Source organism: Chelonia mydas, chromosome 8 (assembly GCF_015237465.2).
Source record: "Chelonia mydas isolate rCheMyd1 chromosome 8, rCheMyd1.pri.v2, whole genome shotgun sequence".
NCBI classification, from domain to species: Eukaryota; Metazoa; Chordata; order Testudines; family Cheloniidae; genus Chelonia; species Chelonia mydas.
The window spans coordinates 7,334,336-7,359,501 of NC_057854.1; the positions used below are offsets into that span (position 1 = coordinate 7,334,336).

At 50.7% G+C, this 25,166-nt stretch overlaps 1 protein-coding gene across 3 annotated transcripts in view; it reads left to right on the plus strand.

Annotated features, from left to right (window-relative positions):
• Positions 1-391: 391 nt before the first annotated feature.
• FLT4 (fms related receptor tyrosine kinase 4) overlaps positions 392-25,166 on the plus strand; it is a 98,846-nt gene continuing 74,071 nt past the window's right edge. For 2 of the 3 annotated variants that reach the window (XM_037907394.2, XM_043520878.1), the window contains exon 1: positions 392-729. In XM_037907394.2, the coding sequence (XP_037763322.1) occupies positions 672-729 (58 nt within the window). In that variant the 5' untranslated portion in view covers positions 392-671. The remainder of the gene's footprint in view (positions 730-25,166) is intronic. The other variant, XM_037907393.2, reaches the window with a different exon arrangement.

The following is a 25,166-nucleotide window of genomic DNA, read 5'->3' on the forward strand; positions in this document are numbered from 1 at the left end:
CCCCCACCCTGCCCCTCCCCTCTCCCTTCTGCCCATCGCCCCCACCCTGCCCTGCCCCTCCCCTGCCCTAGGACCCCCTCCCCTCCCTTCTGCCCATTGCCCCCACCCTGCCCTGCCCCTCTCCTAGGACCCCCTCCCCTCCCTTCTGCCCATCGCCCCCACCCTGCCCTGCCCCTCCCCTGCCCTAGGACCCCCTCCCCTCCCTTCTGCCCATTGCCCCCACCCTGCCCTGCCCTAGGACCTGCTCCCCTCCCTTCTGCGCATCGCCCCCACCCTGCCCCTCCCCTCTTCCTTCTGCCCATCGCCCCCACCCTGCCCTGCCCCTCCCCTGCCCTAGGACCCCCTCCCCTCCCTTCTGGCCATCGCCCCCCGCCCTCCCCTCCGGCGCACACGCCGCCCCCGTGCTCGCAGAGCGCGGTGCAGTGGGAGTGCGCGGGGCTGGCTGGCAGGAGCAGAGGAAGGAAAAGGACGCGGGGCCCGATCCTCCCCTGCGCGCGGGGCCAGCGTCTCCTGTGCGCGGCGAGCCGGCGGCTGCACAGCTCAGCGCGGGGCTCTGCGCCTGAACCCGCAGCCAGCGCGGACCCGCCCGGGCCAGGGGAGAGGGGACCCTGCCCCCGGCTCGCCTCCAGCCCCGGCCTTTTCCCGACGCCCCCCGGCACGGAGCGCTGGAAATGAAGAGAGTTTGCACTTTGTCCCTCTGGCTCTGGATCGGGATCGTCTCGGAGGCAGGTGAGGCGCCAGGGCAGCCCCGCGGCGCGGGCGGGGCCCCGCTGGGACCCGGGGGCTGCGGGGCCGGAGGCTGCCCTCGGCTCCGGGCTGGGCAGGGCAGAGGAGGGGGTGCCGGAACCGGGACCCCCCCTGCCCAGCGCGCCCGGGCGCGGGACTTTGTCCCTGGGGCGCTGCTGCCGGCTCGGGGAGCCCAGCTCCGTTCGTAAATGGGCATGAGCCCTGTCCCCCGGCGTCTGCTACCCCCCCATCACCCGCCCCCCCGGCGTCTGCTACCCCCCCGCTCCCCATCACCCCTCCCCGGCGTCTGCTACCCCCCCCCGCTCCCCATCACCCCCCCCCCCGGCGTCTGCTACCCCCCCCGCTCCCCATCACCCCCCCCCCGGCGTCTGCTACCCCCCCGTCACCCGCCCCCCCGGCGTCTGCTACCCCCCCGCCCCCCATCACCTCTCCCCGGCGTCTGCTACCCCCCCCGCTCCCCATCACCCCCCCCCGACGTCTGCTACCCCCCCGCTCCCCATCACCCCCCCCGGCGTCTGCTACCCCCCAGCCCCCCATCACCTCTCCCCGGCGTCTGCTACCCCCCCCGCTCCCCATCACCCCCCCCCCCGCGTCTGCTACCCCCCTGCTCCCCATCACCCCCCCCGGCGTCTGCTACCCCCCCCCGCTCCCCATCACCCCCCCGCGTCTGCTACCCCCTGCTCCCCAAACCCCCCTCCCCGGCGTCTGCTACCCCCCCGCTCCCCGTCACCCCTCTCCGGCGTCTGCTACCCCCCCCCGCTCCCCATCACCCCTCTCCGGCGTCTGCTACCCCCCCGCTCCCCATCACCCCCTCCCGGCGCCTGCTACCCCCCCCTCGCTCCCCATCACCCCTCCCTGGCGTCTGCTACCCCCCCCCCCCGCTCCTCATCACCCCTCCCCGGCGTCTGCTACCCCCCCGCTCCTCATCACCCCTCCCCGGCGTCTGCTACCCCCCCGCTCCCCATCACCCCTCCCCGGCGTCTGCTACCGCCCCCCCGCTCCTCATCACCTCCCCCCCGCGTCTGCTACCCCCCTGCTCCCCAACCCCCCCCCTCCGGCGATCTGCCGCCCCCCCCCCCCCGCCACCTTTTGCTTTTAGCTGGTCCACCTTTGATAGATGATACAAACCCAGTCAAAGAGGAACTGAGTCTGTCCCTCGGCCTGCCCGCAGGGGGCGCTCCAACGTGAAGGCGCTGTAGCCAGCCATGCCTCAGCTGCGTGGGGCATCTCCCCCCAGCCTGGAGAACTAGTAGCTGGAGGAACAAGCTTGCACTGGCCCCCAGGCTGATGGACTGGGTGGGACCAGCTAGGCCTTTCCCATGGCTGACCCCTGGGGTCCTGCGCTGGCCCCCTCTGGTGGGATGCGGGTCTCTCACTTCACTGGTCTTTTAAAATGTTTTGCCCCATTCTCCCCCCCCCCGCCCCCCCGTGGCGAGCACTATGGGTCAGTGGCTAATCTGTACCTGTATCCGTGATCGGCATGGGAACATGGCATGCTGTATCACGGGGGACAGCCCCTGTCCCATTTGCAAAGGAGTCTTCTGTCCACCTCCAGCTCTGGGGCCGGGGAATTGGGAGGGAGGAGCACTTTGATGGCTTGTTTATTTACTTTTCCTAACGTCATTCATTAATTAGTTAATGTCTGCGCTGTGCTCTGCAGAGGAAAAGTGCTCTGTAAGCGCATTATGAGACCCCTTCTGGTGCGGCCTCCCCAGGGGGCCAGAGCTTGCCTCCCACAGACTCAGCATGAATTTGCTAGGCCCCCAGGGCGGTGGGCTGTGAATCACTTCTCTCGCCAACAGCACTCTGGGGGGGCAACGGGGTGGTTTGGGCAGAGAGTTAGAATCATAGAATATCAGGGTTGGAAGAGATCTCAGGACGTCATCTAGTCCAACCCCCTGCTCAAAGCAGGACTGAATCCCCAACTAAATCATCCCAGCCAGGGCTTTGTCAAGCCTGACCTTAAAAACCTCTAAGGAAGGAGATTCCACCGCCTCCCTAGGTAACCCATTCCGGTGCTTTACCACCCTCCTAGTGAAAAAGTTTTTCCTAATATGCAACCTAAACCTCCCCCACTGCAGCTTGAGACCATTACTCCTTGTTCTGTCATCCGCTACCACTGAGAACAGTCTAGATCCATCCTCTTTGGAACCCCCTTTCAGGTAGTTGAAAGCAGCTATCAAATCCCCCCTCATGCTTCTCTTCTGCAGACTAAATAATCCCAGTTCCCTCAGCCTCTCCTCATAAATCATGTGCTCCAGCCTCCGATCCCATGGCCAGAATATGAGGTCAGGTTGATACACAACCTACACAGAGACCCAGGGCTGCACAGCCCCCTCAAGAAGCAGAGCCCCTCAAGAAGCAGAGCCCCTCACAGTCCCTTGGGTTGCTTGTCCCTGAGGATGCTCCTGGGCAGTGTGACTGGTCCTATGGGTGCATCTAGGAACGAAGCCCACTGAGCTCACATAGCCAGAATGGAGTAGGTGCTGGAGTGATGGCGGTGGGCTCGGTGGGTGCATCCAGCAGCAAAATGCTCTGGGCCACCGTAGCCATATCGGAGCGCTGGGAGAAGCCCACTCGATTGTTGGGTGTATCTAGAAACAAAACATGCCAGGCCTCTGCTGCCAGGATGGAGTGATGCTGGGCCAGCTCTTCAGGGACTGAGCAGCTATCAGGAGGCCAGACAGAGCAGGCTCTGGGCTGGTGGTGTCAGGATGGAGTGAGCACTGGGGTAGGGCAGCTGGGATGGAGCAGGCTCTGGACTGGCACTGCCACAATGGAGCAGGTGCTGGGCCAGTGCTTTTACTGCACAGATTGCAACAGCTCAAATGTGCAGGGTAACATCAGAGCGAGACCACAAGGCACATAACAGTGCAGGAAGCTTCAAAGGAGAGAGGATCAATTTCTGGATCATAATTAACCTTTTTTATAACCTCAGCTTCATGACTCCTCATTGCCGCGTTCGTGCTCAGGGCAGGCTTGCGCTCTGAAATGAGGGGCAGGAAAGAAGTCGAGAAGGGAAGGTGCCGCACCAATGCAGGGAGCACCTTGCGCTGGGATGTGCTGCCAGGAAAGGTTGTACTGGGCCTAATGTTGCTGGGTTAGAGCACATCGGGGCGAACACATTGGCCTGTTGCTGCTGGAATGGAGCTTCCCAGCTGCCATATGTCAGCACATGTTTGCGGCACTGCTGGAGCTCCAGCCAAGCTCTTTTGGTGGCATTTTGTAAAGCTTCTTACAGCTGTTCCCTAAATTCTTTCCTCTTGTCCTAGTGCTGAAGGCTTTGGTAAGATGAGTGTCTGGCCCAATGAAGACTGATGTGATGTGTGGGTTTAATTAACTGTTTGTACAGCATTTTGGACCTAACAGGTGCTATATAAGGGCTAAATATTATTGCTAAGAAGCAGGGAAACCTGCATATGAAACATGGGACTCTACCAAGGAACATATGGCTTATTTTTCAGTTCTACCTATGACCAAAGGTATCCTGGAGTGGAGCACAACAATGTGAAGTGTCCACAAACTCCTCACCACATTAGCCCCTATTAGACAAATATAATTATCTTCCTAATTGTGGGCAAGTGCAGAGGCTTATCCTCCGAGAAACTGGAGTGTACAGCTCACTTTGGACGTATGCAAGAGCTATTCTGTTCTATACTGGTTGATATCCCACACTCACGACCAATTATCTGATTGACTGATATGATTTGGTAAATGCAGTAGGTATCTGAGGTGGGGGTATATGACTATCCGAGTTCATGGATTAGGATTTCTAAACCCTCCTTTCTCACTGCAACATTCTCTTGGATCAGAAGCCAGGTTGGGTGTTTTAAGGTGGTAAATCCAACACTGACAGATCTAAGCTGCCACAAAAGAGAGCATCAGGGTCAGTGCAGCATATTTCCCTTTGGCAATGGATATTGCATGGCTGGAATTGCATAGGACTGTCACCCCACCAATGTAATAAGCTCCGTGAGAGTGGAATGTTTGAAAGCTTAACCATCCTATCGACTGCTGCAGGGAAGGTCTACCTGACCAGCCATGTGAGTCGTAGGACGGGAGTTCCTGGACAGGACAGTCTGGCCAGCTCATTGAATTTTGGGAATTATCTTCTTAACGTTAGGATGTAAGCATCCCACCATCCCACTGATGGCCAGGATACATGTACAGGAACGGAGTTATTCACTTTGACCAAAGTCCCTGACCCAGATTCCAAGAGCATTCAGTCATCCCTCTGTTTGCATGCAATGGCGATACAGATCCAGCCTTGGCATGAGTGTGGTGGAGAGATGGTTGTACCACTAGCATCTTGTGGGTGAAGCAGCTAAATCCAGACTTATTTATTGTTAGTAATAATACCAGCCAATTCTATAACGTCCTTCATGCAAAGATCCAAGAACGTGCAACCTAAGGTGAAATCTTTAGACATGGATTTATTAACTCTACTTTAATTAACTATGTGGTGAGTGCCAGCAGTGTGCTCAAGATGAAGGAAGGCGTGCATAAGGGAGGCAGGGCGGAAGGCTACAAAGGGAGCACTGAGGAGACCAGGCTAGGTGGAGCAGGAAAGTATGAGAGCAGTAGTAGAGGACATAGGGGGTAGAGCTGTGCCTTGAGCCTTGAAAATTATACAGAGATCACATCACCTCTCATGGCAGTGCACCCCTGTGGAGGGGAAGGGGGCAGCCTTTATACAGTACACTCCAACACTACATAGTTCATTTCAAAAGGGAAGAGCATGTCTGATGAGCAAATGGCATTGCCTAGTTGGGATGTGGCCAGAATACCAGAGCAAACACCCCCCACTCCTGCAAAAACCGCCACGAGATTTTTAATGCGTGTGGACCTTGATTTGTGCATCTCCTCTGAAGGCCACACCACCTGCAGCAGGGTGCCCCCTACCAGTGTGGGACAATACCAGCTCATAGGGAAGAGCTACCTAGGGGGTTGCCAGAACTGCTTAGGTTTTTCTTAGAGGTCTCCCATCCGCGTGCTGACCAAGCTGGGCTCCGCTTAGGGCATGAGATCACAGCGCAGGGGGTTAGAATATCTCCCTGTTAGCTTTACGTTTTCCACTTCTGCCCTCCTTGGCATGGGAAGACACCAGTGTCCCTGGTTAACAGAAGTGACAGGGGAGAAAGCTTGTGGTTTTACAGCTCCCTGCAGGAATTTCTTGCAGAAGAAAAGGGAGAATTGCCTTCCCTGGGAACCACAACAAGACATGACCTCCTCATGAAGCTGACTGTTACACTGCAGCTAAGAGCCCAGTGCAGAAGGAACTTTACAGAGAGGATGGCGCGGGCTGCGGACGGGCATCAAGAAGGGGAAGCTTCCAAATGGGTGTTTTACGACTGTGCTTCTCAACAAGGGTCTGGGGCCCCCTGGGGGTCCGTGAGCAGGTTTCAGGGGATCTGCCAAGCAAGGCCGGTTTTACCTGCCATCCCTCTTTCAGTTGTTTAAGAGTTTGGGGTCTTTTCTATGACCGGAGACAGCACCCATTGCTGGGGGACTCTACAGTCTCAGCCTTGTGACAGGAACCCTATGGCACATCCCCACTACTGGAGGAATCCTACGTTAAATCCAATAGGGATTTATAAGGGAAACCCAATAAGAACCCGTGGCTGAGGGAATCCTACAGTAACAGCCCAGTGATGAGGGGGGACCCTACAGAGGGAGCCAGCTGATGGGGTACTCCTACAGCATGAGAAACCCGACCGTAACAACCCAACCATAAGGGAGTAGCATGGTTTGAGTTCACTTACTGGGGTGACCCTACATGGAGTGTCCCCTATGATCACCAATGGGAGTCTGTGGGCAGGGAGAACCTGACAGCCCGAGCCAGTCGATGTGAGGTTGCACTTACATCTCGATGCTACCGAAGAGGAGATTTCCGCACCTCATTTCATTTCGTCTCCGACTTATTTGGGTGAGATTTTCCAAAGCTGCCTAGGAGACCTAGCTGCCCAACGCCCAGCTCCTAGGCCTCTTTCGAAAATCTCCGCCTATGTCACCAGAGGGGTGGGAGGATCCAGTCCGAAGACTGGTTGTGGTGGGAGCAGCGCACAGGCCACGCAGAAGGCACTGACTGCAGCAGTTCCTTCAGACAAACACCCAGGGACGGTAGCATTTGTCATAGTGTTCAGCGGAAGACAACTGTACACGTGGTGTTTGCAGGCTTCACGGCACTGTCTGCTCTTTGGGACGAGAGCCTAAGTTTTCCCTGGGCTCTTATCAGGAATCATAATATCTCCTTTATGAGCAAAGAAATACAGCTGCAGCTGCACTGGCATCTAGCGACTGGTTAAATTAATCCCAAGGTTTTATTGCCTCTGGCTATCCCAGACCTTTGTTGCTTATTTCAAGTTGTTAATGTGAAGGGTTAGATTAGTCCCAGGGGTCTGTTTCCTCTGTGGTCAGAATTGTTATGATGTTTTCAGCGTAAAGTGTTGTTGCCCATTTGCAGCGTCTCATTGTTAAAGCAACATAGCAAGCCTTCCTGGAAATGGGAATTGCGAGAGATCAAGGGGGCGGGGAGGCAGGAACTCCTGAGTTCAGAGCCTGGCTCCGCCACGCATTTGCTCTGTGGCCTTGGGCAAGTCACTTAATACTCAAATTCAGAGGTGATGCATATGGTGATATAGAAGTCGGTGAAATCCTGGCCCTGCTGACGTCCACGGCAAAACTCCCATTGACTTCAGTGGGCCCATGATTTAATCCAGGGAGTCAAAACTGAAGAAGTCTACATGCTGAAGAACCTAAAGTAAATTATAGCAGCTGACTGTCCTTTCGTGTACACTTTCTTACTCCCAGCATAGTCGCTTTTCTTGCAGCACTCCTCTCCCCTGATCCCTGGGGATGACTTACCCCAGCTCAGACTCCTAGGCTTAGCAGGCCCAGTTCAGAAGCGATGTGTGAGATGGGATGCAAGTCACATATGGATAAATGGACGTGACTCTAAGGGAGTGTAGAATAAATCCAAGCTGGTGTAACATACAGAAAAGGCATGGATCAGACCAGACACAGACACTTAAAATCACCTCTGATTCTGGCTCTCGCTCTGTTCCTCCTTCTGTGTTATGGCAACAATAATACTGTTCATCTTCATTCTCCTCTGCCTCTGCATTGAGAACTAATTGCCGATTTTGTGGTGAAAATGTGCTGTCTGACTGGTCAAAAGCCGTAACCACCCATGGTGATGTTCATGAGACGGGCTAGACAGAAACCATGTCATAGACATGTCCGAACCTCCTGGGCTTTATGCTGGAGCGTTGGCAGAGCAGTAATTGCAGGGGGTGAATTTTGTCTTCCTATCGCAGCAACTCTCACGCTGGTCAGAACTCAGATCAGCTTCTGGAAAGACATAGTCTGGTCCCAATAGCTTCAAAATGGAGTAGACTCGACTAGTATCATGGGATTCATGTGCAATCTTAATGCAAACAAGAAGCGGCAAAGCTGCCTCTAAAAAGCTAAAGACATGCACAGGTGTAGAAGACACCATTCTGATTTCTAGCTGCGCAAATCCGCAACGTGTAGGTGCTGAAGGGTTAAATTTTTGCACGGTGCGGTTGCAGGCCGCTGAGTGAAGGTCAGCTGGTGTGCTGGAATCAAGCTGCATTGGTTTCCAGCTCCCGTGGCGGTGCTAAACCGAGTGATGTAGTGCCTTGCACGCAAACGTGCCATCCCTCCCGGGGTTAAGCCAAGGAACGTGGCAGCAGGTCTGGGATGCCCGTTGCACGTGGAGTGGCCAGTGTGGCTAACCTCCCAAGGGTTAAGTGAAGATGAGTGGTCCTGATGCCAGGCTTGGTGTCCAGGTTCTCGCTGGTGGAGGTCAGCAGGGGTTCATGGGAAAGGAAAAGTTGGCAGCTGGGCCGGATGTCCTGCATTTCCCCTCTCCCTGCAGCCGCCTGAGCGATGTTCCTTATTTAGCCTTCCTGACGGACAGGAGGGACCTGGTGGCGGAAACTGTCACTGCCTGATAACAGCCCAGGGACCCCTTTATGATGGGCAGCACGCAGGGAACAGGCAGCTTTCATTCTACCCAGGGCAACTTGGGCTGCCCCCTTGCGCCATGTTTTCATTGGCTGTTTTATAAACGCCGCCTCTGGGTGTGATGGGGGGGCGCGGGGGATGGTATTTTCAGCCCCTCCCTTTGCACTCATGCTTGTTTGTGCCTAAACCACACCAGATTCTGTTTACAAGGCAATCAAGGGCGAGAAGTGATGACGTCTTTCTGTGGAGCACTGCTGCAGGCATCCAAGCTGGCGGATGGATAGGAGACTGCGGGGGCGGGCGGGGGGGAGATCCTGGAGTAAAGCCTCCTGGCTGGGATCCAGGGCTGGGCAGACCTTTCCAATTACTAATGGTGATGATGTGACAGCAAGGCCAGTGATAACAATGGTGTGGCATGGTAACACGGGGCGTGTCAGCTGGGTGTAGTGAGAGGGGTGGAAGGGCAGGTCTGTGCACCAGGGAGCTATGAAACAACACACACACCTGCATGTGTACTATCTATGCTTCCCTCGCGCGGTGCACATACGAGCCCCCCACACCTAGACACAGATGTGCCTTATATACACAAAGATCAGCCAGTCAAGCAGAGAACCATATCAAGGGGAACATCCACCATGTGCCTCATCTCTTCCCCATCCTCTCCTGGTGAAAGATGCATCTCACTGGCTCAGAGACTAATGAAATATTCATATTATATCCCCCTACAATGTATGTGCTCATGCAAATCATCCCATAAACATCAAAGTGCCCCAAAGTAGGGTGAAAACATTGTACCCATTGATTTTTATCCTGCATTTGGGGATACCATTAAGATCCTCTCGTACCAACGACATATTTATCCTTGTTTCATAGTAATTGATGTATTACAAAGAGACACAATGAGAAGAGAGGTTTTTTTGAAGGGCAAACACCAAGCAAGATAAATGGCCTAATAATATTGACAGGATTAATGCTCTCAGTTCCGCTGCATTTAAGTCAGTGGAAGACTCTGGATTCACATTGGTATAACTGCAGTCAGAATCTGGACCAGCAGGTGATGCAACAGGAAGCTGTGAAGTTATTTTCCTACTGGTTTTGGATGTTCTCCTCAGCCACTGATTGCCCAGGAGCCTTCCCATAGTCCCCGTGGCTTTACCTTCTCGTAGGTTGGTCACACACATTCGTGGAGCTGGGCAAGGCTTGGACACAGCCACTGCACTGAGTGGCCTGTTCTGCATTGCACAGTGGGATGGCACGACAGTTTCCCCAGAGTGGTATAATTTAGACAACTTTGATTTCATATGCTATGCAGTGGAGGAGAAGCCAAGGGACTAGCACACTACGTGCAATAGTTGCAAACAATATATTCTGTGTGAGCTGGGCAAATATTACAAGGAGACAAGATGAGTGAGGGAATATCTTTTATTGGAGCAACTTCTGTGTGTGAGAGAGACAAGCTTTTGAGCTACACGGAGCTCTTCCTCCGGTCTGGGAATGGTTCTAGGGGTGTCACAGCTAAATACAAGAGCAAACAGATAGTTTAGCATAAATAATGCTAAGATCGAATGATCTGTTCAATCTTGTGTTTAGCTGTGACACTCTCAGTACCTTTCCCAGACCTGAGGAAGAGCTCTGTGTGACTCGAAAGCTTGTCTCTCTCACCAACAGAAGTTGATCCAATGAAGATATTACCTCACCCACCTCGTCTCTTGAATATCCTGGGATTGACACTGCTACAACACTGCATAGATCTATCTAGGGCAGACTTCCGCTCATGCTTAACTTCATGCACTGGGTGGCCCCACTGGCTTCAGTGGGGTTACTCCCATGTTATGTCTACGCTGCAATCAGGAGGTGCGACTGCAGTATGTGTAGACATACCTGAGCTAACTTTGATCTAGCTTTGATACTGCAATCACACCTCCCAGTTGCAGTGTAGAAATATCACCAGTGCATCTAGTTAAGCATGTACAAAAGTCTCTGAAGGATCAGGGCCTAGGCTACCACCATACTGCACTCAATGCCATGACCTTGGATTACCTAACCATTTTCTGTGCACGTATTCTTGGATTTTTAAATGAATTCACTTCAGCTAGGTTCAGGTGCTTTTTGTATTCACTTTCCATGAACATTTGTGCATTCAGGTGTCACTGACACGCAGGTTCAGGTAAAGTGAATTTCAAAGTCACATGTATACTCATCCAATGGGAACTAGAAACAATACCATGTGACTTCCCTTGCCAATTCCACCTAAACATATCTGAAATGTCGGTGCTCAAGAATTGAATGCTCACGGAGAACTGTGATCATTCCATAGAACAATGTTTTGAAACCATCAGATACATTCAAATAATAACACCCAGGAAACCACACATTTTGCAGATATTCTGAGAGCAGACAAATAAGCACAAAGCACTGAGTAAATTTCTCATTTAAAATTATTCACGCACTGCTTATACTGTCACCTCCTCTAGAGAGGCTGGCCTGTGCTGCTCATTATAGCTATGCATAGTCGTGTTTCCACTGGGATGGTTTAATTCCTACCTATATACATTTATACACCTCATGTGAACAATCCACATGACCCAACCTTCCACATTCCAGCAGGGTAGTAGTGCCCATCTGGTGTGTTGCTATTTACACTGGTCCACACCCTTTTCCTTGCTGATGGTCAAAAGCTTCACTTCCACTGTGGCAGCTAGCAGCTGCAGGAAGGGATGGGCATCTCATCCAGCAGATGGTACAACGACAGAGAGCAACATAACCAAAATAACTGGTGGCCCAGGTCTCCAGAGACATGGACAGAAGAGAATAGGGCTTAACAGTGTCATGCAGAGTGAGCACTACATGAAGGAAGGAAGTCTTTATTATTTGACCAAATCCTGAAGTCCTTCATCTTTACTCAGGCTAAAGCTTTAATGATTTCAGCCTAAGTAAAGCTGGAGTAAGGACTTCAGGATTTACCCTTTGTTATTAGAATTATTTATTGAGAGCATAAAGCATCCACAAGCATATGGTGTCTTTCACAAGAAGCTCATGTCCTAAGTTAGCCAGAGAGTGCAGTTCAGATACGTACACCAGATGCTAGGCCTCCAAACAGTGTCACTATCACTTTTTTTTAAAGGTGATATGTGTTTATTTCATGGGTGGATTAACACTGATAATAGTGATATAATCAATCAATGACTTCGCTACTGGATGTCCTTCTGGAAGGCATGATGCTCTTCTCCTGTGGACCCTGCAGGGCCTATGATAGATGCATGGAGTCATGCCGTGAATCAGATGGCTTGTGAGAGGCATATCAAAAGATTCATAAGTCCTAAAAGAGCCCTGAAGGTCTATAAAGCGTTCATTGGCCATAGAAAGTTTATACAAGGCACATAGGCTCTACATGGGACAAATGAGGTCTGTCAAAGGCCTTACAGCCCCCAGGCAGCCTGTAGAAGGTATGTAGCTGTAGCTTGGGCACCAGAATCTGTGAAAGGTTCCCAGCATAAGAAATGTACATGGACACAATATGATCACCCAGTGTAGAAGGTGTGCATACGACACTTGGAAGCCCCCATAAGGAGGGTGGTGTTCTACTAGTGTAAGTAAGGGATTGGAAGTCAGGACTTCTGGGTTCTGTTCCTGGCTCTGCTACTAAGTCTGTGACCTTTGTTACTTACTCTTTCTGTGACTCAGTTTCCCCATCTGTAACATATTGACTTCAGGATGTATTGACCTGAAAAGTAAATATTGATCAAAGTGAAGCTTAAGTTGATAGTTTCCTTGAAGGATAATAAATCTTGATATTCACTAAAACAAGAAGTCAATATATGAATTGTAATTGACATTCATTGTCGTTCAAAACAGCTAGTCTGTAATTCCACGTGACTGAATAAACTGACAATCGGGGGGTTTTCCCCATTTGAAAATAAGATTATATAGGGGAAAGGAAGTCAGAAGCACAGAAAAATCTATTATTCACTTACTGGAAGGCGAGTTATATTCAACAGAGTCGATCAGGGTGCATCATTTGCATATGTGATCTGATTGGTCAACATTCCTTCACACCTTAGTATTCATTTCTCAGATTTTCCACTGAATGCATCCGATGAAGTGAGCTGTAGCTCACGAAAGATTATGCTCGAATAAATTGGTTAGTCTCTAAGGTGCCACAAGTACCCCGTTTCGTTTCTCAGGAGGTAAATAACAGAAACTTAACGATTCGTCTTGAGAAAGTTCTCAGCCAGTCATGAGGCAGGATGTTTCTCTTGTGTGCACAGTAATACCTACCTCCCAGGAGGGCTAGGAGCTGCAGCTCATTAGTGTTTGTGAAAAGCTCCGAGATCCTTGGACGGAACGTGGTTATAGAAATGCAGTGGCATCAGATTCATATAAAAGATGTATGGGAAGAAGAGGCCTGCCTACCCACAAACTTGCCCCAGCAAAAATGGATGTGTGGATCGATGTCTGATTTAGTTGTCTGTTAAGTACCAGGCACATACATGTTGCTGTATAATTAATAAGGAACCCAGAAAGGAGGCATGTAGAAGTCTCTTGTGGCCTTGGGAGTCAGTCAGAGGGCTCTTGGTGTGTAGAACACACGGGAAGGACCATGGGCATTATTCTAAGCAGGCTGTAGAAGTCGATTTTTGTATCTGCTTTCGTTAGAGCCAGTTTTCCGGCAGGAGTGAAAGCTGAAGAGACTGAGCAGGTTCAGTTGCGGAGTTCAGAGCCTAAGATTTCTTTGCCCGGGTAGCTCCTTGACTGTGCTGGGGAGGGGGCATGTGACCCATTTCATTCATGGAAAATGATCAGTCCGTTACCAATTCAGAAAACAGTCTGTCGTGCCAGTCCTTTGTTTACACACGTGCACACACCCACACAGCCTGAATAGGAATTTTATCACCCAGTCCTATGGACTGACAGGATCCATTCCAGGATCCACTGACCTCACAATTAGTCATGTTGGTTCCTCCATATTCAAGCACAAGCAAGAGCAGGTTTGAACAAAGCAGGAACAAGTTCCTCATGGTATCATCCAAATCTCCATTGAGGGAAAGACAACTCTGTCAGCTCCATTCTCCCCTCCTCCCCTCAAAACATTTTAAAATCAGGCCCAGTGTGAGACTTGGCTTTCAATGAACATTGCAAAGTGATAGTGACTTGCAAATGGCTTGTTCCTGGCTTTGCACTTCAATGACACCAGGACAAGGTCTATGCTCACAGAATTTGGCATTTTACAATATTCACAGCCCCTCCCCACCCCCAGCTGCTTAGACAAATAAAGTATAATGCTGACGGAAGGCATTTAATCCTCAGCTCTCCGGCCTCTGTAGCAATAACAAGAGCTGGGTGGCATTTCAAAGAATTTATCAGTGGGAGAGGACTGGGAAAGGGGGAGCATCAGAAACTATTTTTTATATGTGGGGGAAAGTACAAGCCTGCCTAAAGTGTAGATAAGAGCCACTGGCTGGGCCTGGGCTGCTGCTTAGTGATTATTGCTGTGCATGGAAGGCAGAAGATTCCATGCAGCCCTCACCTCTCAGTCACCCTCACCGAAAGAAAACACTTTTTGACACAATAGTAGATAAAACACAATAATAAACATGGCCCTGTGTGAACCCTCGAGACCTGCGCAAGTGTAAAAAGATACGTCTGCAATCAGACCTACCAGATGGGAGCTGGAGCAGGCAATGTTCTTCTAGAACCAAGTCATTGAAAAGGGAGAGTCACAGTTCTTGCTTTCAGCCTCTCAGTACCTCGTTAGGGAAATCACTCACCTGGCCACTGCTCACCATACCAACTTGCTTCTCCTCCCTTCAGAGTCCAAGCCACTTCTTCACTGCCAGTACTGTGTCCCTGCTGCTTACTGAGCCTTTCCATGGTACTGCAACCAAGGCTTTGCTGAGATCCTAGTGAAGGAGAGTTGCAGCATCTCCTGTTCTCAACCACCACTCTGATACCTTGAAAAAAATATTTTGAGGTGACTCTAGTGGAGGTGTGAGGTGATGGGTTGACAGCCCTGGGGTCAGAAATCCTCTTTTTATGCACAGACGAGGTACAGCACAGAATCCAATAGCACAAGCTTACTCCAGCCCCAAAATGCATCTCAACCGTGATCTGAAGGGAAGATCTCTATCATCTCCCCTACAGAGGGTCTTTCTCTGTCCACATGCATTCAGCCCTTGCCCCCGCTGCTGAGATCGCAAGGATGCTCTTTGGGACGGCGATGAGATAGATGCAAATTAAGACAGACAAATAAAACAGAGCTCAATGCTGCATTCTAATACAAGGTCATTATAGGCAATCATGCCTCTCTGTGACCCCAAGAGAAAAGGAGTACTTGTGGCACCTTAGAGACTAACAAATTTATTTGAGCTGTAGCTCACAAAAGCTTATGCTCAAATAAATTTGTTCGTCTCTAAGGTGCCACAAGTACTCCTTTTCTTTTTGCAGATACAGACTAACACAGCTGCTACTCTGAAATCTGTAACCCCAGACAACTCTCGCTCTGCTCTGATGGCTACCCACATCCCCCCAGACTCTGCACTCTCTTCTCTCCCCTACATTTAAGAATTCCTTCTGAGCTGGTTCCCTTTGTTCTGCACCCCCTTCCACATCTTTCATACTTGTGATGCTCTGAGATGCACTCTGTGGTAGGTAGACCCACCCGGTGTGAAATTTGCCACTTGCGATGCCCCACAGAAAGGCAGCTGAACTATCTTCAAACTGACCTTCAAACGCTGAGTGGATGGAGCAGGGAATTCTGCAGGAGAGGAAGGGCTTGCAAGCATACAGGGATGGACAAAAGCAGGTGGAGAATTGTTTGTCCAAATCAGGTACTCTGCTGAAAAACGTAAGACATCCAGAAATTCTATTTGGATTTGGAGTCTAGGGGTGAAATCCTGGTGCCCTTGACATCAGTGCTTTTGCCATTAACTTCAGTGGGACCAGGATTTCACCTTAGATTTTTTTCTCCACTCTCAGTTGTCAAGGCAATCTGCATCTGTTCTTAGAGGAGTAGTTTGTGATGTGCATACTTGTCCACTAGGAACTGAATTGCAACCAGACTTGTGATTGCAGTGAGGCCACCACTCAGCCATCAGATGGTAATGACTTTCGGATTAGAAACAGGGAGGTAGAGGTGTAACGAGCCGTACCCCTTTATCTCTCTGCTAAGCCAAAAGGTCCCCCAGCCTTAATCACTTCTTTGCAAAAGAAAGCTCTTAGATTTATGGGGCATAATCTTCCCTGTGGGCATCCATGGTGCTGACTCGGCACTCCTCTGCACCAGCAGCGTCCTGCATGTGCACCCACAGCGGCCTTGCTCTTAGCAAATATGTTTTATAACAATCTGCATTGGCCAGGGCTGCTGGAGCCCGGCCTTGGGCCTGCGGCCCACCTGCGTGCACAGGCCGGTGACCGGATAGCCCTGCAGACGATCCTCCCACCTGCCCCAGGCTGCTGTGGCTCTTGATGAGCAGGCATGAGGCAGGTGGTTCCTCTGCCTCGTCTCTCGCTGCTCCCCTGACCAGGGCTGATGGGGGGAGGGGGTGGGCAGGGAGAAAGCACTGCCCCACGCTGAGACTTCCTAGCCAGCACCACCCCTGGGCCCTCCACTCACTGCCCCCATTACCCCCCACCACCACCCCAATACTCCCCACTCACTGCCCCCAGTACTCCCCACCACCACCCCAATACTCCCCACTCACTGCCCTCAGTGCCCCCTACCCAAGTGCCCCCCATCTCCCTTATCCACTGCCCCAACACCCACCTAACTGCCCCAGACACCCCCTCGCCCACCTGCTTCTCAGGTACCCATCCACTGCCCTAGCACCCAGCCAGCTGCCCCTGGCACCCACCCACCACCCCAGCCTCCCCTCCCACTGCACTAGCACCTAGCCAGTGGCTCCAGACACTCACTCACCCACTGCCGCAGCAGCTATCCCGGCCCCCCCTCTACCAACCCACCACCCCAGTCTCTCCGTTCATGCCCCCCATTGCCCCAGACACCACCCCTTCATCCACCCACTGCCCTAGCACCTATTCAGCATCTCCAGACACCCCACCACCCACTCATCTAATTGCCCCAGCCACCCCTCCATCCATCCTACTGCCCCAGCACTCACCCCAGGTACCCATCCACCTCCTCACCCAGCTGCCTCCGGGACCCACCTTGCTGCCCTTAGCACCCACCCCAGGAACCTCTCTACCTACTCACCCAGCAATTCTAGACAGCCCTCTACTCAACCAGCTGCCTCAGACACCCCACTTGCACGTGCCATCCTCCCACCCAACTGCCCCGGCACCATTTTATCCATCTGGCTGTCCTAGCACCAACCCCAGGCACCCTGCCAACCACCCACCCAGCTTCCCTAAGCACCCTCTACTTGGAGATTGGGGTCCTGGTTGTGCGTATGGCGGGCTGTTCCCGCCACTTCCCGCTCCCACCTGTTCCCAGTGTTCGGCAGGGGTTTGTGCCTTCTCTGCTCAGGGAGGGAAAGGGGAAATGAGTGAAATGTCACATATGGAGTGGCACAAAGCTTGGCCGTTCCGACTGGCTGTTTTAACTTTTGATGATTCAGGGAAGTTTAATAGTGTTTCTGGGAAATCGTTTTGAGCAGGCAGTGTGTGCAGTTGTATGCTTGTGTCTATTTATTGTTTTGTCTTCAAAGACTGTGACATGGGTAAACCGAGCTTCGTCATATCCCCACGTATTTTTGCCTAGACGGCTATACTGCAATTATCCAAGGATACATAGGTAACCAGCTTGTTCTTATTGTGGTTTCCAAAGCATCTTAGCATGCTGTTTCTTTAGGCAATCTCTCAGCTATTAATTATGCTCCTTAAATGGAAGTTATTAGCATATGTAAACACTTCCTTTCTGTTGTTTGGTTGTGTGCTCTCTGGATCGAATTTCTTTGTAAGGGAACTAACCTTAAATATGAAAACAGCAATCAGCCAGTGTGAGTAAATAAAGTAATTTGGATATTTACAACATTCTGCAAACCTTTTGTAAGCTATTTAAAAAACATGTTTTCAGCTTGTTTGCCTTCAAATAGCTCCTCAGTATGATGATGCAGTTCACTGTGATAACTAACTCTTATCTTTTGAAAGGAATTAAATGAGTTTAATATCTGCGTGGAATTTATTGTTTGGATGTCAGCAGAGATACCTGCACAGCTGTTAAACAGTAAACTCATCCTTACGTATAGCAGCGCTACTGCCCCACTATCATTCAATCTATCGCTCTCAGAGCTGATCATAATATAACGGCTTAATAAAATCATGCATGGCTGGCTATCACAGCTGTATACCAAGAGGAAAAGAAATCGTGTGTGTGATTCTGCAACCTTCACTATTCTCCTTGAAGTCAAGGGGTCTACTCACAGGAGTAAATTAAAAGCTGCCAGTTTGGTCCCAAATATGACTAATTGTCCTTACAACACAGGCCTGGCCTTACCATGAGGCAAACTGAGGCAGCCGCCTCAGGTGCTGGACTGTGGGGGGGCGCCACTAGGACCCAGAGTTTCAAAGTTTTGGCCCAGGCGTGGGGGCGTCATTTGAGCTCCCTGCCTCAGGTGCCAAAATGTTGTGGGCCAGCCCTGTTACAACATCATCTGTGTATTAAAGGTTCTTATTAATAGGGAATAGAAAAGATAATTTACATCATTACAAGTAAACCAGGGCTCTTTTCCATACCTTATGTGGTATGAGTTCCCTGCCATTTACTCATTTAAAACTTGTTCCTCTGTGAGATCCAGAAGGGGCTATAGTCAGTTGGATCTGCATTAGCACATTAGACCAGTGGTCCAGATTTGATCAATGCCGGATGCTCTGGAAGATGGCAAGAAGCCACTTGTGCAATGTTTTCCATGGGGCTTGGAATTCCTTTTTGATTCCTATAGTGCTGCATATCAGATTGGATAAATCCCTGGAGGATAGATCAATCAATGGCTATTAGCTAAGAGGGCTAATCCTTTGGCTGCCAGATGCCGGGACTGGACAACAGGAGATGGCTCACTCGATAATTGCCCTGTTCTGTTCATTCCCCCTGAACTATCTGGAACTGGCCACCGTTGGAAGACAGGATACTGGGTTAGATGGACCATTGGTCTTGCCCAGTGTGGCCATTCTCATGTTTCATACTCCTGGGATCTATCACTTGGTCCTGCTAATGGTACTTCTAATTCAAACACAGGAGTCTCCATAGCTCAAGTGAGTGATTAAAGGCGTTCCTGCTGCCACTTCCATTTGTACATGAACCCTAGCCTATTGTCCCCCGAGGCTTTCATTTACCTGATGCCACCCACAGCATTGATCGCTTTTTGCAGATTACGCTTGTGTGACTAATATTCCTGGCTTTGCTCACTCCACACCCGCTTTTGAGTGGACAGAACAAGTCTTGCAGGGGGGTGTGGATGTGTATATCAGCACCTTGCCTAAGAATGTCTATGAATGTCTGATCTGACATGCATCTGCACACAATTCTCTATAGTTTTATTTGCACAGATTCTATCTTGTGTTTTGAAAAACCTGCCCTTGAGATCCAAGTAAGTTAAAGCCTCCTATCACTGTCAGCTTGTTCTTTGGAAAACTCTCCTTGCTATCGTCACCACCTCCCATAGCTCCTTCACATCAGGTGGTCTCTGTAATAAACCCCTTTACTCTGCCCTATTTTACCTTTCTTTGTGAGCTGCAAGGATTCTTCCTTCCTCATTTGATTCCCCCACCTCCCCGGTCTCCTATCTCATCTCCTTTCAAACTGTCCTCTCCAACGAAAGTTCTCCCATTCTATCTAATCTACTTATATGACCACTATTGCCAATGTATCTGAGCGTCTCACAATCTTTTAGTGTATTTATCCTCCCACATCCCTGTGAAGTAGGACATTGCTGTTATCCCCATTGGGCATACTGCGGCATAGAGACTAAATGACTTGTCCAGGGTTACCCGGACACAGCAGGGAATTGAACCAGGGTTTTCCCAGTCCAAGGCTATCACCCTAATTGCTGGACCATCCTCCCCCCTGTTATCCCAGGCTTTCTGATCCCTTCTAAATGCTCCAGCACCCATCCCAGGTACCCACCCACTTCTTTACCGCTGCTGCTACGTATCTTTGGCTACATTCACCCCGGTGAAGTCACTGAGAGTTGTATCTCTGTAGCTAAGGGCAGAATTTGGCCCAGCCTGACCTCCTCGATTGACCCCTCGGTCCTGAAATATCCTATTCCTACCAGGCTGGATTACCTCTGGTTTTCTCTATAAATAGAATGCTAGTGAAAAGCACAGTTCTGGCCAGTCTTCTGGTTAGTCACAGAATAGAGTCCCCATGGGCGAGGGCCATGCAGGCTTCCCCCAAGCCACCCCACCAGCATGCACACAGCTCACAGAACCATTTGCCTTCAACCTTGACCGAGAGGGATCACCACTACAACTCGAGCAGAATTCAACCTTCCTGGCCCATTCAAATCTTGGTCTCTGCTGAGAAGGCCAAGTAGTGTGATGGTGTCTTTTTGTGACACAGACACTTGTCTGCTAGGAGCTGGACTTAGGCTAATTCACGCAGGCCATCAGTCAGCTATCTGATCTATTGCTCATGCCCAATATAGGCTGGATCACGATGTCTAGTGAGCTGCAAGCAAAATGTGCTATTTTCCATTACCAATCCACTGAGCCATCTGGGCCCCATGCTTTTTATAATTAGTCAGAACTTACTGACGTGTAAAATGGTATGATTGCCAGGCTGTGAGAGAGAGAAATGACAAGGGACAGGGAGGAAAACTGACGGGCCCTAAGATGCGGACAGATAATATTTAGTTGATTTGCAAGGGTCTAACCATGCGATCAATGGAAGCTGCATCCGTGAGGCTGGCAGAGTACGTTAATTGGGAGAAAACCTCTGCTCCGTGCTACTAAGAAGTCCTTGAGCCTGACTCTGATTTTGATGGCTACAGCACAGCTCTGGAAGTCACTGCAGACACCTTGAAGCCTGTCAGGTTTTGAAGAGCTCCTTTCTCGTCCTTGAAGATTGAATCTGGTGATCAAAGCAGCTCCAACTTGACTTGTGTCTGAAGGTGCTTGTTCTTCCCCCCCCCCCGGCCTCCCTTGTCTCCCTGGCCTGTGTCCCACTGAAAACCCGAGCTTTGCTCTGGCAGAGGAAGCAGTCCTGGGCATTTCAGTTTCTATGAGGAAATAAAACACACAGATGGCTGGAGCATCTTCTAGCTCAAAGACAGGGAAAAGATTCACCCGCTAGGAATGGGCAGCCAACAATCCCAAAGCAATTCAGAGAATCAAGGATCAAACAAAGAGGCTCTGGCCAGCCCCTTGCCAATAAGAGAAGGGTGGGACAACAGCTATTGGCTGGCTGGCCTGAAGGGAAACACTCTCTCAGATGTGCAGAGAGCATCCCTCCCCAACGAAGAGTGGCAAACATCCAGCTCCCCTGGGGGCCGGAGCGGCTGCTGACAGCACAGATCTGAGAGGAGGTCTGCAGGGTGGCCCCGGCTGACCCACTGCTCCAGGCCGGACATGTGGCTACCTGACAGAGACTAACTTTGGCTCAGGACATCTCCTCTCTGGGAGGATGGAACAGAGAGCGAGTGGGGAAAGGGAGGGGGGGTTGAGGGAGGGGAGAGGAAAGGCTGGGGGAGACAGAAATGCAAACATGGCCTGACAGCCATAGTGTGGGGGTGGGGGAGGAAAAAGCAGGGTAGACCTGGCAGGAGAGTGCAGGAAATCAGGCTGGAGCAAGCCAGGGGATTGGTGAGATAGAGCTTCCTGCAGAGAGAGAGGGAGAGAGACAGACAGATAAACACTCAGACAGTCAGTGACCAGAGGAACTGATGCTGTTCCCTGAGCAAAGTAAGGATGCTGGAAGTCCTGGAGTTGACTGAACTTTGGCAGCTTTCCCCTCCCTGCTCCTGTGAAGGCAAGTCCAAACTCTCAAATATCTGGCAGCCTGCTAAGGGCACTGTATGATCACGGGCAAGGTCTTATAGGCCCTAATGCCTGGTGGTTTCCTGACACACACATACCCTCAGATAGACAGGACTCTTTAATAGGGCTGGTGCTAATAATACAATGTTATCCCCCAGCAGTTTCTTTCTGGGGACCCAGAAGCACCTACCCCACCCCCCTCTGCGAGATGGGTAAATACTATTCCCGTTCTCGCGTGAGGCACAGAGAGGCCTTAGGTCTAAGAGCAAGTCCACAGGTCTTGCTGCATCCCTTCCTCCAAAGAGTTGAGTCACAATGTAGTGTTATAGCTGGTCAGGAAACCAGATCCATTTACATTCCTTCTCAAAAGCCCCAAAGATCTCAACCTTGCCCCTCAACACGGCCCAGATCACATACTCAGGATGCCCCTTCAGGCGCCTCTCTTGCATTTTGTGCCTTCCCAAGGAGTTCTGGACATCCCCAACCAACCTACTGGGAGCCTCTTCGGTTGGGTTCAGCTGCTGGCTCTGCCACAGCCCGACTTCCTACGCAACCCGCGACAATTCTCTAAGGGCCACGTTTTCAAAAGGGGCCACTCTCTCGAGTGCCTCTGGTTTTGAGGTCTTAAGATGGGCAGCCAAAAGCGGAGGCACCCAAAATTAGTGGAAAGTTTTAGTATGACTCTCTCTGCGCGTCATTTCACAACCTGTGCAATGGGGCTGATAAAACTTCCCTACCACACTACGGGGTTGCAAGAATTGATTCATTAATATTTGTGAGGAGCTCAGATAATACATTGATGGGGGGATCTATCTACCTACGTAGGAAGGCAAAGCAGCCTTTTGGACTGTGTTCTCTGTAATGGATTGCCTGCTCCTCCCTATAGGCCTATACGTGGCCCCTCATGATATACCTCCCCCTGCATGGTTCCAGGAGCTCTTCTGTTGTAGCACTAGTGCCAGATATTTAAAGGTATTCAGGCACCTAACTACCATTGAAAGCAATGGGATTATGCACTTAAATACCTTGTAAAATCTAAGCCTAGGAGTTTAGGGGGCCAAGTTCTTTTAGGCCACTCTTCCCAGTCCAGCTGGACTGGGATTGTTTCCTGTCTCTTATTTCAAAGGACAAGCCCCAATTTTAACAGGAGCTTTTTGCAAGGTTAAAATGGCCCCAAAAGATCTTCTGGGCAGAGGGCTGCTCCTGCCTCCATGATTCCACATGGCCTGGTCTTGCTGGTCCATTCCTTTTGCTCCCACTGGCCTGCACTCAGGCAGATGCTCTGCTGCTGGATGCTTGCAGCCCCATCAAGATTCCCTCCATGCTCCTGTCTCTTCTCAGGGTCTTCTTCTGGCATAAACCAGCTTCCCCACTGGCACCGTTGCATTAGTAACAATACCCAGCTCTTACATTGCACTTTTCATCAGCAGATCTCAAAGCACTTTACAAAGAAGGTCAGTATCATTATTCCCATTTTGCTATGGGGAAACTGAGGCACAGAGAGGTGACATGACATGCCCCAGTCACCTCACATCCCAGCTGCCAATAGAGTTTCGGCCTCCTGAGTCCTAGTTGAGTACTCTATCCGTTAGACCGCACATCTTTCTCCACAGCTTCTGACTGCCCATTATCGGGGTAGGTCCCTCCCTGCAGGGACATGCTGCATGATGGATTTCTAGGACAGCCCCTCAGAGAAGTCAAGAACCATCCCTCCATCTCCTCGATCCCCGCGTTGGTCTCTCTACTGGTGCAGAGATGACTTATGGCCTCTCTGCCATTATTTCCTAGTCAGTAGAGATAACACCTATCTCACACAGACGTTCTGCAGTTTAATTAATTCACTAATGTGTATATATGCAGTGATTTGAGATTCCTGGATGAAAGGCACGATAAAGCAGCTAGATATAGTATTGTAAGCATCGTTTATTATAAGCAAGCCCCAGGGGTGAGGATAGGAGGATGCTGACCTATGAGCTAAATGAACTCTGGGTAGGACAGGGCATGTCACCCTGTAATTAACACCACATGGAGTGTGACAGAGAGAGAACATTAAGTAACTCCTAATTTATTTAGGAATGGGATTATGTGATTAATTCTCTAATGGGGATAACTGTGTGTGGGACAAAGACACTGGCCCCTTATAATGAAGGCATTGGTGGTCATGGACAAGACACCTACAGCTGCGATTAGCCCTGCATCTGGTTGTGAGAAAGCACTAGCTGAGCCCCTGTAACTAACTCTTTGTGGGACAGGAACAAAATGCTGAGTGAAGAGCTGCAATTTTAATGTCCTACGGAGCAAAGACAGGACACGGACTGACTCACTGCAGTCGAACCTCAGAGTTACGGACACCTCGGATGGAGATCGTCCTTAACTCGGAAATGTTCGTAACTCTGAACAAAGCGCAATTCAGGCTCCAGATCCACCAGCTGACAATCCAGGCTAGGTTTCAGCAGCAGCTGAGCACCCTACTCAACCCCTGCATGAGTTTGCAGGCAGTGGGAAAGGTGCGGGGGAGGCAGCCCAGATGTGCCTTTAAGATGCAATACAGGAACAGTACAGTATTTGCTGGTTTTTTTGTTTGTTTGTTTGTTTTTTGTCTCTGCTGCTGCCTGATTGGTTACTTCTGGTTTCACATGGTGTCTGGTTGACCAGTCAGTCTGTAACACTGGTGTTCGGATCTTTGAGGTTCTACTGTAACTTCTTGTGGAACAGGGGAAAGCAAATTGGAATCCACTCTAATTAGCCCCTTAAGAGAAGCACAAGAAAGAGACCCAGTTCCTTGTGCCTCGTGTGAACTTGCTACTTTTGCGCATTTCCTGCTTTCTTTTTCTTCTTTATTATTTGTAAGGTGGCAGTGTCTTAGCCCCTCTCCTTCCTGCAGGGACCCTTTAAAAAGAAAGAGGATCAGAGCTATTCAAACCCAGCTTTGAGCCGTGACTCACCTTATCATGGCTCTTGTGCCTAATCTGGCACAGGCTGGTGGTAAGAGACTGTTCCGTTCTCCCAAAGCAAATTCCACCCAGCCATTGGGATTGCTCATCCCAGCTGACAGGCTGGAGAGAAATCACCTGGGGCCTCTTTGTGGTGGTTTATCCCAGCTGTGGCTAGAGTGTGCGAGAGCAGATTTATTCATTTTTCAGCCTTCTGTGATATCTCACTCCTCCGCAAACAAGCCTTCCTCTTTCCTTCCTCATCCTCTTTCCTGACATGAGTGACCATGAGGAGGAGTAGGTGACAGCTGTGCACTCAAATTCCCCTTGTAGACCTGCCAGCTCCCAGGTTCTTTATGTGACAACCACACTTTGTTTTTCACATATGACTCTATAAAATTATCCTGGAGAAGAGAGGAAGAGTCATTCTTTTCTGGGAACTCCAGTCCCAGTAGGTGGGAAATGGGGCCAGTTTTGCCTGTGTCACATGCACTTCCTATGCGTATGCAAGGTGGATAAAGACACCGGGGCCAGATTCCCTGTTCTTGTGCAATTGTTGATATCAGT